Source organism: Anoplolepis gracilipes, chromosome 12 (assembly GCF_047496725.1).
Source record: "Anoplolepis gracilipes chromosome 12, ASM4749672v1, whole genome shotgun sequence".
Classification (NCBI taxonomy): domain Eukaryota; kingdom Metazoa; phylum Arthropoda; class Insecta; order Hymenoptera; family Formicidae; genus Anoplolepis; species Anoplolepis gracilipes.
The window spans coordinates 717,583-730,723 of NC_132981.1; the positions used below are offsets into that span (position 1 = coordinate 717,583).

Consider the following 13,141-nt stretch of genomic DNA (forward strand, 5'->3'; position numbering starts at 1 on the left):
AAAATCTTTTGTTTTATGATAAAAGGACACACTGGTTTTTATAGTTGCACTAAATGTTTAATTAAAGGAAAATATGTAAAGAATAGAATTTGTTTTCCAAATGATAAAACTTATCCTTTAAGAAAAGACGAATTATTTGGCATTAATGCATATAAAAATTTTCAGATTAGTCATTCTATTTTAAATAATGTTCCAGAATTTTTACCTTTAACTAATACACCATTAGACTATATGCACCTTATATGTTTAGGAGTTGTAAAAAAAATGATAATTCTATGGATGAAAGGCTCATATTCTGTCCGTTTAAATACAAGATCTATTAACAAAATATCACATTTGTTGATGTTATTTAGAAATACTATGCCAAATGATTTTGTTAGAAAACCCAGATCAATAAAAGAAGTTAAACACTGGAAAGCTGTTGAGTTTAGAAATTTTTTATTATATACGGGTCCTATTGTATTAAAATACGTATTAAAACGAGAGATATATATTCACTTTTTGACACTACATGTAGCTATAACAATTCTAATACGTCAACATTTATGTCAAAATAAAGAATTAATAAATTTTGTGGAAGCTTTATTGGATCATTTTGTTAAATCGTTTGAAATACTATACGGCAAACAATATATTTCGCATAACGTACATAATCTTCTACATATATGTAATGATGTAAGATTATTTGGTTCTTTGGACAACTTCAGCGCTTTGAAAACTATATGTCATTTATTAAAAGACGATTACGAAAAAATGAGAAACCATTACAACAATTATTTAAAAGATATCATGAAATTGATAACTGTAATATTTTACGTTCAGAACACAATAGCAATAATGAGGCATATTCATGTAAATTTTTACATAACAATGGTCCGATACCTGATACTTTTGATGTCCAGTTTCAATATCAAATGATATCAAATGAAAAATTTAATATAAATTGCAAAAGTTGCAATAATTGTTGTTTATTAAGAAATAGTACATGTATTTTAGTTCTGAACATAGTGCAAAAAAAGAATAAGGACATTTTTCTTATTGGAAAGAAACTTAAGTATGTAAAAGAAGTCTATACATTACCTTGTCCAATGATTTTAATATTAAAGTAGTAAAACTAGATCATGATAAAATTATCTTTTGTCCAATTACTGATTTATTGTGCAAAACATGGAAAATTCCTTATGGGAATGATCGAAATACGTTTGCAATATTTCCTCTGAATCATCAAATATAATTTCGTGCGTTATCTAATAGCGTTTTCGAGTGGTAGAATCATTTTCCAGAAGAATGGAATGACTGATGTGATTAGAAAACACGGAACCCGGGTTGGATTAATCCGTACCGCTGGAAAACGCTATAATAGATTTTTCTTAAAACAATAGAAGGCATATTTACAATTGCGTACATGGAATACCCATAAATAAGAAATGAGTACCGCCAGATTTGTAATTGTGGAATTTCAAGATGGGCTGCAAGTTATACCTTCAATATGGTACAATGCAGTTATTTTGTCAACCATTTGGCCTAGCCATTTTAAAACTAAATTACGTATTAATAAGGCTATTATAAAAAAAGAGATGCCAAAAGAAAAATCTGATTGGGATGAGTTACCAATTAAAAAAGTTATTGGCTTTACAGGTAAATGAATAATGCAATACATAAATTTTTTTATTATATGTAACTTTTATATCATTTTATTTTATTTTTAATGATTTAGATACGTATGAAGAAGGCTTAAAGAAATTAAAACTAGCAGAGGATACATCCAATGTAGATACTCCTGTATCATCAAGTGAATTACAAAAACGAGAACAAGAAAGTAAAAACAGAAGACGTCAAAAAGCAGCAAGAAAACATGTATCTAGTTCTGAAGATTCAGATGATTCAGATTTATCTTCTGTTAAAGAGAAAGAAAATAATGTCCCACAAAATAAAATCCTGCCTGCTCTTCCGCAAAAACGTCAGTTTGTTTCAATCGAAAATTATCAGTTACCAAGCACATCTAAACAAAATACGAAAAATGTATTATGCGATAACACTTCCTTTAATACAGTAAACAGTAATGGTAAGTATACATATATAATTTATTAAATATGATGTATATTTGCACGATATATGATATTTGTTAAATAATATTTATACTTTAATTTTTAGACTCATATAATGACATTACAATAAGTAATGTAACACGTTATACACAAAATCCTACTAATAATGAACATCTTGATGATACTTATGGTAAGTTTTGAAAATAATTATTTTTTTATATGTTATATACATACTAAGAAATATGCAGAGTGTTTCGCGTTTAAATCGACAAACTTGTATATATATTTAGATGTAGAATATGTTTAGAGGTCATTCAACAAGAAAATTCAGATACACTGTAGATCAATTCAGTTCAGTTATCGAGATGCAGATATACAATAATTTTATTAACTAAATAATGTGTATTTATTTTAGATTCAGATTTTAAGAAAAATATCCTGTGGAAATTAAACAAAATATTATATCAATTGAATAATATTAAAAACAGAGTTATGGGTATATCACAGGAGAAATCGTATGAATTTTGCAATAACCCAGAAATCGATAATCTATTTCCGATATGTACAATGTTTGATTTAATATCCTTCGAAGAAAAACTGGAAGAAAGAAAATTTCAGGACAATGTGGTATGTATGACATATACAAAGTTTTCCTAAATTAGTATTTACTATTTATAATACTATATGTGCATTATAAAGTTGAATTAAAAAAATTAAAGTGAAGGGGAAATTATAATATTATGTTGTTAATAGTATGTTTTAGTATTATTTGGTAATATGGTATTATTTGATAACAATTGTATGATATTATTTGAAAACTTGACTATTTCTTTCAGCTACATTTTTTAAAACTCGTTGGTGGAAATACGGCAAATATTATAATACGAAATATATTTAAAAAAGTATTAACCGATAATGTAGCCAAACATTTTAGTTGGGCTGGGAAAAAAAATAAACGAAGCTTTAAAGATTTAAAACTTTCAAAAGTTGTCATCCGTAAGTGTCATTTTTATATATCATTTAACATTAATTTTATTTAATTTAAAAAAATCTGACAAATTTTAGATTTACATTAATATAAAATTAATTTAAAATATATATATATTAAATAATATACCTCTATGTATTACAGAAGCTGTCCATATGTCGCATAAAGATATTACAGATAGCGACATTGCAGAGTATGCATCAAAGTGGCTTGCCCAAGCCACTATAAGAATTACAAGAGAAAAAGTTGAAGAAACAGAAAAATAAGAATATATATCCATTATATACATAATTAATATACACTATACGTAAAGTTGCATTTTATATTATTATTTTCATGATGTTTATTTGTAATTCTTTAGTCTGTGATTTATTATGACACATGCATAGTATATTCGTTTTTTATATTTTATTTTTTGTTTTAAAAGACAGATGTCCACAATATAATTTTTGTAAAAGTTAGTATATTTGTCTTGGATACCAAAGACATAATTGTTTTATATGTATAGCATATATAACGTTAATAACTATGTATTTTTGTAAAATTAATAATATAATCTTATAAAGGAATAAGAAATAAAAAACATTTATTTATATAATAATATTATTATATATACACGTATAATATATTTATAACACACGCACGCACACGCACGCACGCACGCACGCACACACGCGCGCACACACACATACACACACACACACACACACACACACACACACACACACACACACACACACACACACACACACATACACAAATTCGAAATAATTCATTCAATTTCAAATGACTGATGTATTATTTTGTAATTTAACGAATGCAAATTAATTATTAAGTCATATATATATTGTTACGTCAAGCGGGGACGCGGCTCCTAAGAGTGGTCGGACCTTTCGCCTGACCGGTCGCGTATTTCAGAAGCTAAGCTTCAGGGGATTCCTCGCGACTAGGCTTATCCGGACGATGGATGTTTTCCCTTACCAAAGGCGAAGTAATAGGGATATGGCGATTACTGACTAAGGGAAGTCGCGTGATGTGAACGCCTCGGGGATGGTTCCGCTAACGAAGACTTTAATAGGGTCCGCTAACGAATAGTAATAGATGTTTCTATTTCTCAAATCTCTGAGGAAGTCGGCGTAGGTGTTAACGCACCGGTCGCAGTCGAACGGGAAAAACTCTGCTAGATTACGAGAGCAGACCGTGCAATACACGCCAGAATAGCGCGTGCTGTCGAGCGCGAGGTGTACGTTGAAGTACGCGCAAGAATCTCTATCAAGGTCGTCGGAATTTACAAAGCAAGATGCGCAATACGGGGTAAGTTCTAATTTATGAGCGAATCCCGAGATGTAGGTGCAACGGACGTTTTCTAATCGGTGACGCGCTTCGACGGCGGGAGGGGAGGGGTGGCCCTCCTGTATGGGGCGCAGTTGTCCGTAACACATGTAGGTGTGTTGTCAATAGGTTATGGTTAAATACTATTATTGTTATTGCTTGCATAAAGTGTTGTTATTAGTCGTGGTCAGAATAAGGAAGGAGTACAAATAATTGAGTAACGAGAAATAGGTTTCTTATATTTATTTAGTTTAGATATTAATTGTTTACAAATTAATGAATAAAATAACACGCGCGTTATACAATATTTGAAACGAGTATTAATTTGGAAACAAGTATTGTCTTCGGGAAAATCTCGACAAAAGAGAGAATGGTCAACGCGAAATGCAGGAAATAAAAAAAAAAAGGGTCGGTCGTAAACCGGTCTCGGCAGCGCGGAGCGAAAATACTATTTTGGAAGGGTTTAGCGGAGGGCGAGCTGGCCCAAGCGAAACGCAGGAAGCAAAAAAAAGGGTCGGTCGTAAAAGTGTAGGCACGAGAAAACTCTAGGTTTTCCAAGCTTCGTATTTTGAGTAACGCTGCTACGAGATATTGTTATATTTCGTTCCGCGTAATATTAATCTATTACTATCGGTTGTTCCGCGGAACCCCAGTGCTCGGGGGTGGAACACCCGTAATTTAGGTATAATATTTCGTCGCGTATCTGGAGGTAGTGGGTCCTCCTCGGATCTCCCGGTACGTAATTCGCGGGCGGCAAAGGGGGGAACAGTAGCTGTGTGTCCAACTGTATCAGTTTGCGCGGCCACGGAAAATATCCCATAGACTTTATGCGGATGTCCATCCTCAGAGGTTTGACCTGCTTTGTTCGTAGCGTCGGGTTAAAGTACGCCTCGTACTCTAAGTCAAAATATAGACGATCCGTCTCGAGGAATTCACTATCCGCTTCACTGACGGGGGCGTATTTGTATTCGTAATATAAACGTCGCGCGTGGAATTTGTGTCCGCCTCTTCCTATTTTTGGCATCTACAAAAAGATCAAATTAATTTCGCGTGTTCGCTGGGTTCGACCATTGGTTTTGAGGTAGGGAGGTGGCATGTGCAGAATATTAACACGATGCTTCCAGGAGAAGGTATAAGTTTGGTTTTAGGTTTAGGAGTACCGTATGTGCAGAGTATTAGCACGATATCGGCTGGGAAGGGGTAGTAACGAGCGTGCAATTGTTTGCACCGCTACGTCGCTGGTTTGGTTAATGGTCGAAACCAGGTCTGTTGAGGGTCGGATTGAAATTTAATATGACGCCGAACGTAGAAAATGCAGACTGGGTTCAGGTACGTTTTGGTATTAATGCACAATAAGGTTTCGTAAATACGTGTATTTTTGACTAACCTTACATTGGATGGTTACAGTGGTGACGCGTGAATATGAATCGGAGAGCTATCGGCGCGGAGAACTGACGCAGGGTGTACGGACGTAGTATAATGAAATAACGATATAACAGGCGCTCGCATGAGGTAGAATGACGTTGCAGAGGAACTGTATGGAATAGGATCGCGTACCGAAATGGAAACGAATGTGGATATGGAAAGCGTGCTGATTTGGAACAGTGTTTGGAAATGAAATCGCGTATAGAAATAGAATCGCAAGGATGAGGAGCACTTCTAGAGAGAGAAGTGCATCGCTAAGAGTCTCGAATTGATGTGTCGATTTTTGGGACTGTTTCAAGGTCCCTCGGTTATCTAAGGGTTCGGAGTAGCGGGAGCGTCTTATGGTGGTGGGAGAGCAGCTATTTTATGATTAACGTTTCGTACTGTCAGCTAGAGTCGGTAACGGTTATAATGGGTAACTTGTCTTAGTGAATAACTTATCGGCTAAAATGTAGTCGGTAACTTGTCGTTTGACTTTATATTATAAGTTTAGTGTTTCTTAAAAGTAAATGAGAAAAATTTTGGTGCCGGGACGTAACAATATATATATATGTGTGTATATATGTATATATATATATATATATATATATATATATATATATATATATATAAAAGTTACTCATTACTTTGCATTTGTTAAATTACAAAATACAGTCATTTGAAATTGGATGAATTATTTTGAATAGCCTTGTAATAATATTGCATATATATTTTACTGTAATATTGCTACAATATTATATAATAATATTGCATATATATTTTACTGCAATATTGCTACAATATTATACAGTAACAGTTCTAAAGCGGACATTTTACCGTTGCAGCAATCTTGCAGCAATCTTGCAGCAATATTTCGCAACTTCTATGCAATATTACAATGTTTTAGTGTAATATCTATGCAATGTTTCTGCAACATTTCCGTGCTGTATGGGAATGTTTATCTTCATAATAATATAAATATTTCAAAAAGCGATGACCCAGCAATCCTTTTCTAATTTTAGATTGTGGAATGTTAATGCATCTATCAGATACTATTCTAGATTTGGCATAACTACTTTTTTGTCTAATATCAATAATTAAATATCCGTAATTTTTTTGTAACAAATCATACAATTGGCTTGCTGGATGGAAAGACTTCAGCAGTACGAATTCGAAGTAATTCATCGAAAAGGTCGTTTGCATCAAAATGCCGATGGATTATCGAGGCGACCTTGTGCGGAGAGAGGGTGCAGAATAATTCTGAAAACGTTATCGCCTATTACAGTCAAATTTTGACTAAAACAGAAAAGAACTACTGTGTTACGCGTAGAGAATTATTGGCTATTGTGGATTCAATAAAATTTTTTCATCATTATTTATATGGAAGAAAGTTCCTGATTTGCACTAATCACATTTCTCTTCGTTGGCTTTTATCTTTTAGAGATTTAGAAGGACAACTGGCTGATCAAGATGTACAAAGAAAGGAAATAAATCGTTTAGAGAACACTCTGTCACAGAAAGAAAAAGAATATTGTTCTATTCTATTACAGCTCGAGGAAGTTTGCAAGCGCTTGGAGGAGAAGCTGCAAGTCGCAGTGCAAGAGCCTAAGACTTATAATGAGCCTGAAGGTGGTCCCCAAGAAAACGGAGGCCATATTTTTCCATGATGGTCTCCAGGGGAAGCCACCAAGGGCCCATATTAAGGTGGATGATACCCCCGTCCAACTGGGAGAAAGTTTGAAGTACTTGGGTCTCCAACTGGATGGGAGATGGAGCTTCCGTGACCACTTTAGTCGTCTGGCCGACAAAGTGAACAGGGTATCAGGGGCACTTAGCCGCCTGATGTCCAATTTGAGAGGGTCGGACGACAAAGTGCGCAGCTTATACGCGCACACCGTCAACTCGGTTGCCCTGTACGGAGCACCGGTGTAGGCGGGCGAGGCAATGGCCATAAAGTTCAGACGTGATATCCTGCGCCGTCCACAGCGCAAGATGGCCATTCGCCTCGTCCGCGGGTATAGGATGGTATCGCACGCTGCGGCCTGGATCCTGGCTGGTCTCCCACCTATGGAGCTCCTGGTTTGAGCTCACGTTCGTACATACGAGAGGATAAAAAAGCTCCAGGAGCTGAGAGTACCAATCACCGCCAGGATCCGGGCTGTCACGAGGCTCCAAGCCCGGCGACAAATGATGGGGGAGTGGGTGGAGCATATACTGTGACGTGACTATTTTTTTCGTCCGTCACAAGGACCGAACGGCCCGATCGGGAAGGGTTTTGCAGGGCCTGCGTCCTCCATTTAGAGAGAGGGCGCCCTTGCGACTTTTATTTTTCTCGTTTGCACGCGTTTGCATGAGTTTGGCGGCAGCAACATCTTCGTATTTGGAAGCTACAGGGATTCAGGAGGCTGATTCCGACGGCGAGCGGAGGCAAAGCCGACGCGGAGAGATCACGCCCGGTAAGAATTATACATTTTAATCGATAATTGATAAATCGGTGGAAACATCGGCTGCCGTTAAAAGATTCATACCCGCAGGATCGTACCCGGAGCAAAGGACCGAAAGGAAACGGTCGAGGGGATGGCCACTCCCGACGTAATGGACGTCGGATTCAACCATGGAGTCCGGGGAAGCCAAGAGCACCGGAACGAGCCGAACGGAAGCTGCTGACAAGCCGCCCTGGGAAGACTCGCGGAAATCGACGTATCGAGGGTCAATAAGCCGGATCAAATCGGCCGCGAGTGGCCCTAACAGCCGCGATAGCGCCACAGGTGGCCTAATCGCACACGAATTCGCCGGCGTGTCTCCCGTAAGCCTCACGCTCGTCACTGTTCAGTGAGCGATCGAGGACGACAGGCCCTATCGACCCGAAACTCTAAGATCCCGAGCGAAACTGGACGACGAGAGAAGGAAGCATTTTGTAAGGCCGCCAAACCAGTAACTTACGCGATTCGAACGAGCTTTGCCCTGTCACAATTACCGTATCTTTAGTTGTCGCGATTAACAGGGAAAATCATATTCCGCTGTCGTGTAATTGTTGCCGTACCGTTTCATTTAGAGTTCCACGAGAGGCTTCGCTTCGTCCGAATCGCACAAGGGCATAAAGTCTCTCCTTCTATAAGCCGCCGATACTCACATTTGTATTGTCGCGTTAATTGTCGTTTTAGTTGTCGCGAATTAATGGTAGTATTTGTCGTATTGTATCCGTCGGGAAGCGAGTTCGTATACCGCGTGCTACGTGCGACTTCGAGATTCCGTGCCGCCCATCGACTCGCGATCCGGAAATAACTTATGTAGTAGTGATTCACCAGAGTGTTAAAATTCATGTGAAGATTGTGTCGAACAGTTATAATTTACGTGTGAGGCGATTATCGTATAGTTGGTATAGCGAAAAGTAAACGTCATAGCGATCGATATCGAAGGTCGATGCGTGCCGACCGTGTGTTTACGCGTATTCCATCGAATATTTCTCTCGCAATGTGAATCGCACGATTGACGGACGTTCCGTGGCCGAGACTTACGGTATGTTCTCGATATTTACTCGTGCTATCGCTGCAACCTTAACAAGCCGAGTGACTTCTGAAATCATAAAGAATATCCGAAATCGAGCGTAATCTGATATCCCTCACTCGGCCGCGGCGCCGCGTCGTCACACGCCCTTCACGTGCTCAACAAGTGCGGCCACTACGCATAATTGTCGCTAAATAATTTTAACTTTCTCTTGTAAAGTTCAACGTCATTTCTATAGATCTCATGTACATTCAATTTCCGTTTTAAGTATTTCTTGTCAAATATATCTTTTATTCATATTTAAAATTATTGTATCTTTTATTGAGATAATTCAACGACTAACACTATTGATTCTCGATCGCTGTAGTTACCGTCGTGATTGTGATTATCTTGGTATTTTGTCGCGTAATGTGAAAGTATCATATCGATTTAGAGCGGCGCGGTTTTTCGCGCCTGGCACCCAATATCATTGTCGTTTCGGGGATAAAATTTCGATTCGAAAGAGCGATCGCGCGATGGTGTGCCGTAGGCAAGTCCACCGGCCGAAAACCATCCCAAGGAGCAATTATATTAATCAACAAAAAATTATACGGTTACAATATATACCTCCATTCCTCCAACTGATTCCGGGATTAGGGTCGTCACGAGGCTCCAAGCCCGGCGACAAATGACGGGGGAATGGGGGTGTATGTACGTACCTCCATTCCTCTAACTGATTTCAGGAATAGGGTCGCCGGGACCGTGGGACCAGTCCTTAACGAGTGGACAGAGAGGTCCCACAGCAAACTATCATTCCACCTGACCCAGGTATTCACCGGACATGGATGTTTCGGTGCATACCTGGAAAAAATCGGAAGGGAAAGCACGGCACAATGCCACCATTGCACGGAGGAGAGGGACATGGCGCAGCACACGCTGGAATATTGTCCAGCGTGGGCGAATAAGCGCCGTGTCCTTCAAAACATCATTGGGGATGACCTCTCGCTCTCGACCGTAACTCAGAAGATGGTCGAGTGCGAGGAAAATTGGCAGGCGGTCACTTCCTTCTGCAAGTCAGTAATGACGCAGAAGGAGATGGCCGAAAGAGAAAGAGAAGCTGCCACTGTCACCATGGACAGCGACAGTGACGATATCAATAGGGACGGTGGCGGGGGTAGAAGAAATAAAAGAATCCGTAGAACCTCGTTGCCGTCATTAGAAGGAGCAGCCGTCTCAAATTCTTGGGACAAGGGCACAAAGATGGGGGCTCGAGCGGGTGACTCGAGTTCTCGTCCTCCCCCGGGGGGGAATGTCTTTCCTCCCCGAGGAGGTGGTGTGAGGGTGTGGCCCCCCTGCGACACGATTAAACAACGAGAAGGCCTCCTCTGCCCGTTATACATTGGAGAGGAATGGGGTCACGTCTGGATACACAAACCGGACGTAGACCCCACGAGCAGAAAAAGGCAAAGGATCCTCCGGAAGTAATGCAACTGCTCGTTCCCGGAGGGCCCCGAAAAAGCCCGGGCCAGGCTACCGCAGGGGTTTTAGTGGGTCGGGGGCGCAAACACCATCTCAGTGCTCCTAAAACTCACATAACCCAATGTTCCGCCCCGCGGGCATTGGGTATCTCCTTGCAGATTTCCCCTACGTGAACAAAGGCCTGGGTGAGGGCCTGTGGTGCTTGGTTACCCAGGTGTTACAGGTGCCTCCTAGTCGAACACATCGGCTCCTGTTGCACCTCGGCTGTTTCCAGGGAGCACCTTTGTTACAGGTGCGGCTACCCTGGACACAGGACGGTGGGGTGTAAGATGCACCCTAGATGCCCCGTGTGTCGAGGCACCGGGAGAGAGGAAGGTCACACCCTCGAAGAAGGGAGTTAATGTTCCGCACCCGGGGATGTGACGGAGGATATAGGGGGAGCTCCCCCTGTCTCCCCTGTCGGGACTCGCGGAGGCCCTCCCCCTTCTGGGGGAGGAGGACCAAAGCGAGACAGAGACAGGGGTGGTTTCCGATGACACATAAGGGGGGTTGAGGCTCTCTGCGAAGCGGTAAGGGATGTAATGTCCTCCAGTGCTCGCCCCGTGTATCCAACCGAGGTCGTGAACACGGGGGGTCTGGGCCCTCTTCGCCCCAAACCAGGCCGTCGAATCCGGCGGCCACTTAGGGACGGGTAGAACACCTCCCATCCCTCGGAATCAAGGGGGGTGAATGCGGGAACACTCACTCCCCATTGCACCTTGACCCCAGTGAAGGGACGGCCTTGCGGTGGTGGTTCCCGCAACGCCGTCAATGGTGCGTCATTAAGACTTATCTCAATGGCGCACCACATGAAGGGAGCCCTTCCCTCTTTAAGGGAGCTTGGGCGAGAGGAAGATCGCGGGATAGTGCCGCTGGCGAGGCCCGCCCTCCCTTTAAATCGCCCGGGAAGACCACCCGTAGGGATTTTAGTGGGTATGTCCGTTAAATAGGGAAAGTCCCACATACCCCCGGAGGAGTTCCCGATCCTTCGGGGGATGCGTAACGCATTTTCTGTACGTAAAAAAAAAAAAAGAAAAAAAGGAATATCAGTGTCGTATTACCTGAAGAAGGTTGCGAAATTCTAAAAATCGAACGCTTCTAGCAATATCTTGCAGACAATATTGCGATCGTTGTTCATGATTTGAAAACTTTCGCACGTGGGGTAAAACCGATGTACGACGGAACCGCGATACTCGCTTCTCTTGACCACGAACCCGTATTTCGTCTAAACATTATGAGCGTTCGCATCATTATAAGCCTATTTTAAATTTAAAATCTGCCGCGGGATGTAATTATTACTGCGAATCGTGTAATATAGGGTTTTGGAATAAGAATGGTCACCGCTGCCCAAATAAGTGTCCGCGATGTTTCACCGCATCATCGTGTAATCAGTCCAACATTGAAATTAGAAAATGCAACGCGTGTAATCGTTCGTTTTTCGGTACGGGGTGCTTCGAGCGTCATCGTAGTGATAAATCGTTCGACGGTAAATCAAACGTAAATATTTGTACTGCCGTACGATTTTGTCAGGAATGTGGTCGCATCATTAAAATAATCGGCGCCTTTCGGCGCCACCAAACGTTACAATGTTGGGGCTCCCGGTCTCCCCACTCGACCGCCTCCCTACTCTACTTGTAACCAAGAGAGTGGGAAGCCGGCCGCCGGGTATATAAGCCGGCTCGGCCGAAGAGCCGACACCTAGTCCTGTCCTGATCCTTCCTCGAGAGAGTTCTCTCGAGGCTCCAGACACAAGCGACTGTTCCTACCCTATCCTCCGGACAACGGGCGTGCTCGTTGATTCGACCGGGCGTCCCCGGCCTCCGGCATTACCAACCATCCTCCGGACTAGTACTGTTAGTGAAGCGAGCCGAGGCGAGTTTTTGATCAGACTCGACTCGACTCATTAATAACGAGGCGAGGTGAGTCTACCTCGTTCCAAAATCGAGGTGGGCTCGCTTCACATTGCTTCAGACTCAGACTCAATTGAGGCGAGGCAAGTTAGACTCAATTATATAAAAGTTAATTATGTTCAAAAATAATTAAATATGTTCAGAAATACAGAAAAAATTATACCTTACTGATTTATAGCTATTTAGATATATTATTAGATATATTATATTTAGTTATCGAATGCTTCGAGAAAGGATTTAATCTTTAATAACGTATAAATAAAATTTAATTTTTATTTAATTTTTTTTGTTTTACTTCCCTCTATAACATATCTAATTGACGATGAAATCGGTAAGGTATGATTTCTTCTGTATATTTACTATTGTATAGATGTGTGTGTGTGTGTGTGTGTGTGTGTGTGTGTGTGTGTGTGTGTGTGTGTGTGTGTGTGTGTGTGTGTGTGTGTGTGTGTGTG

At 40.7% G+C, this 13,141-nt stretch overlaps 1 protein-coding gene across 1 annotated transcript; it reads left to right on the plus strand.

Annotated features, from left to right (window-relative positions):
* Positions 1-1,427: 1,427 nt before the first annotated feature.
* Positions 1,428-3,302, plus strand: LOC140671998 (uncharacterized). The gene is made up of 6 exons (XM_072903792.1): positions 1,428-1,638; positions 1,718-2,065; positions 2,155-2,238; positions 2,464-2,675; positions 2,885-3,044; positions 3,181-3,302. The coding sequence occupies exons 1-6, from the start codon at positions 1,428-1,430 to the stop codon at positions 3,300-3,302; spliced, it is 1,137 nt and encodes a 378-aa protein (XP_072759893.1).
* Positions 3,303-13,141: the final 9,839 nt, after the last annotated feature.

Coding starts and splice junctions, on each gene's coding strand:
- LOC140671998 (XM_072903792.1), top strand. CDS start 1,428: ATGAGTACCGCCAGATTTGTAATTGTGGAATTTCAAGATGGGCTGCAA. Junction 2,066..2,154: donor TAATACAGTAAACAGTAATG/GTAAGTATACAT, acceptor TTTAATTTTTAG/ACTCATATAATGACATTACA. Junction 3,045..3,180: donor ACTTTCAAAAGTTGTCATCC/GTAAGTGTCATT, acceptor TATGTATTACAG/AAGCTGTCCATATGTCGCAT.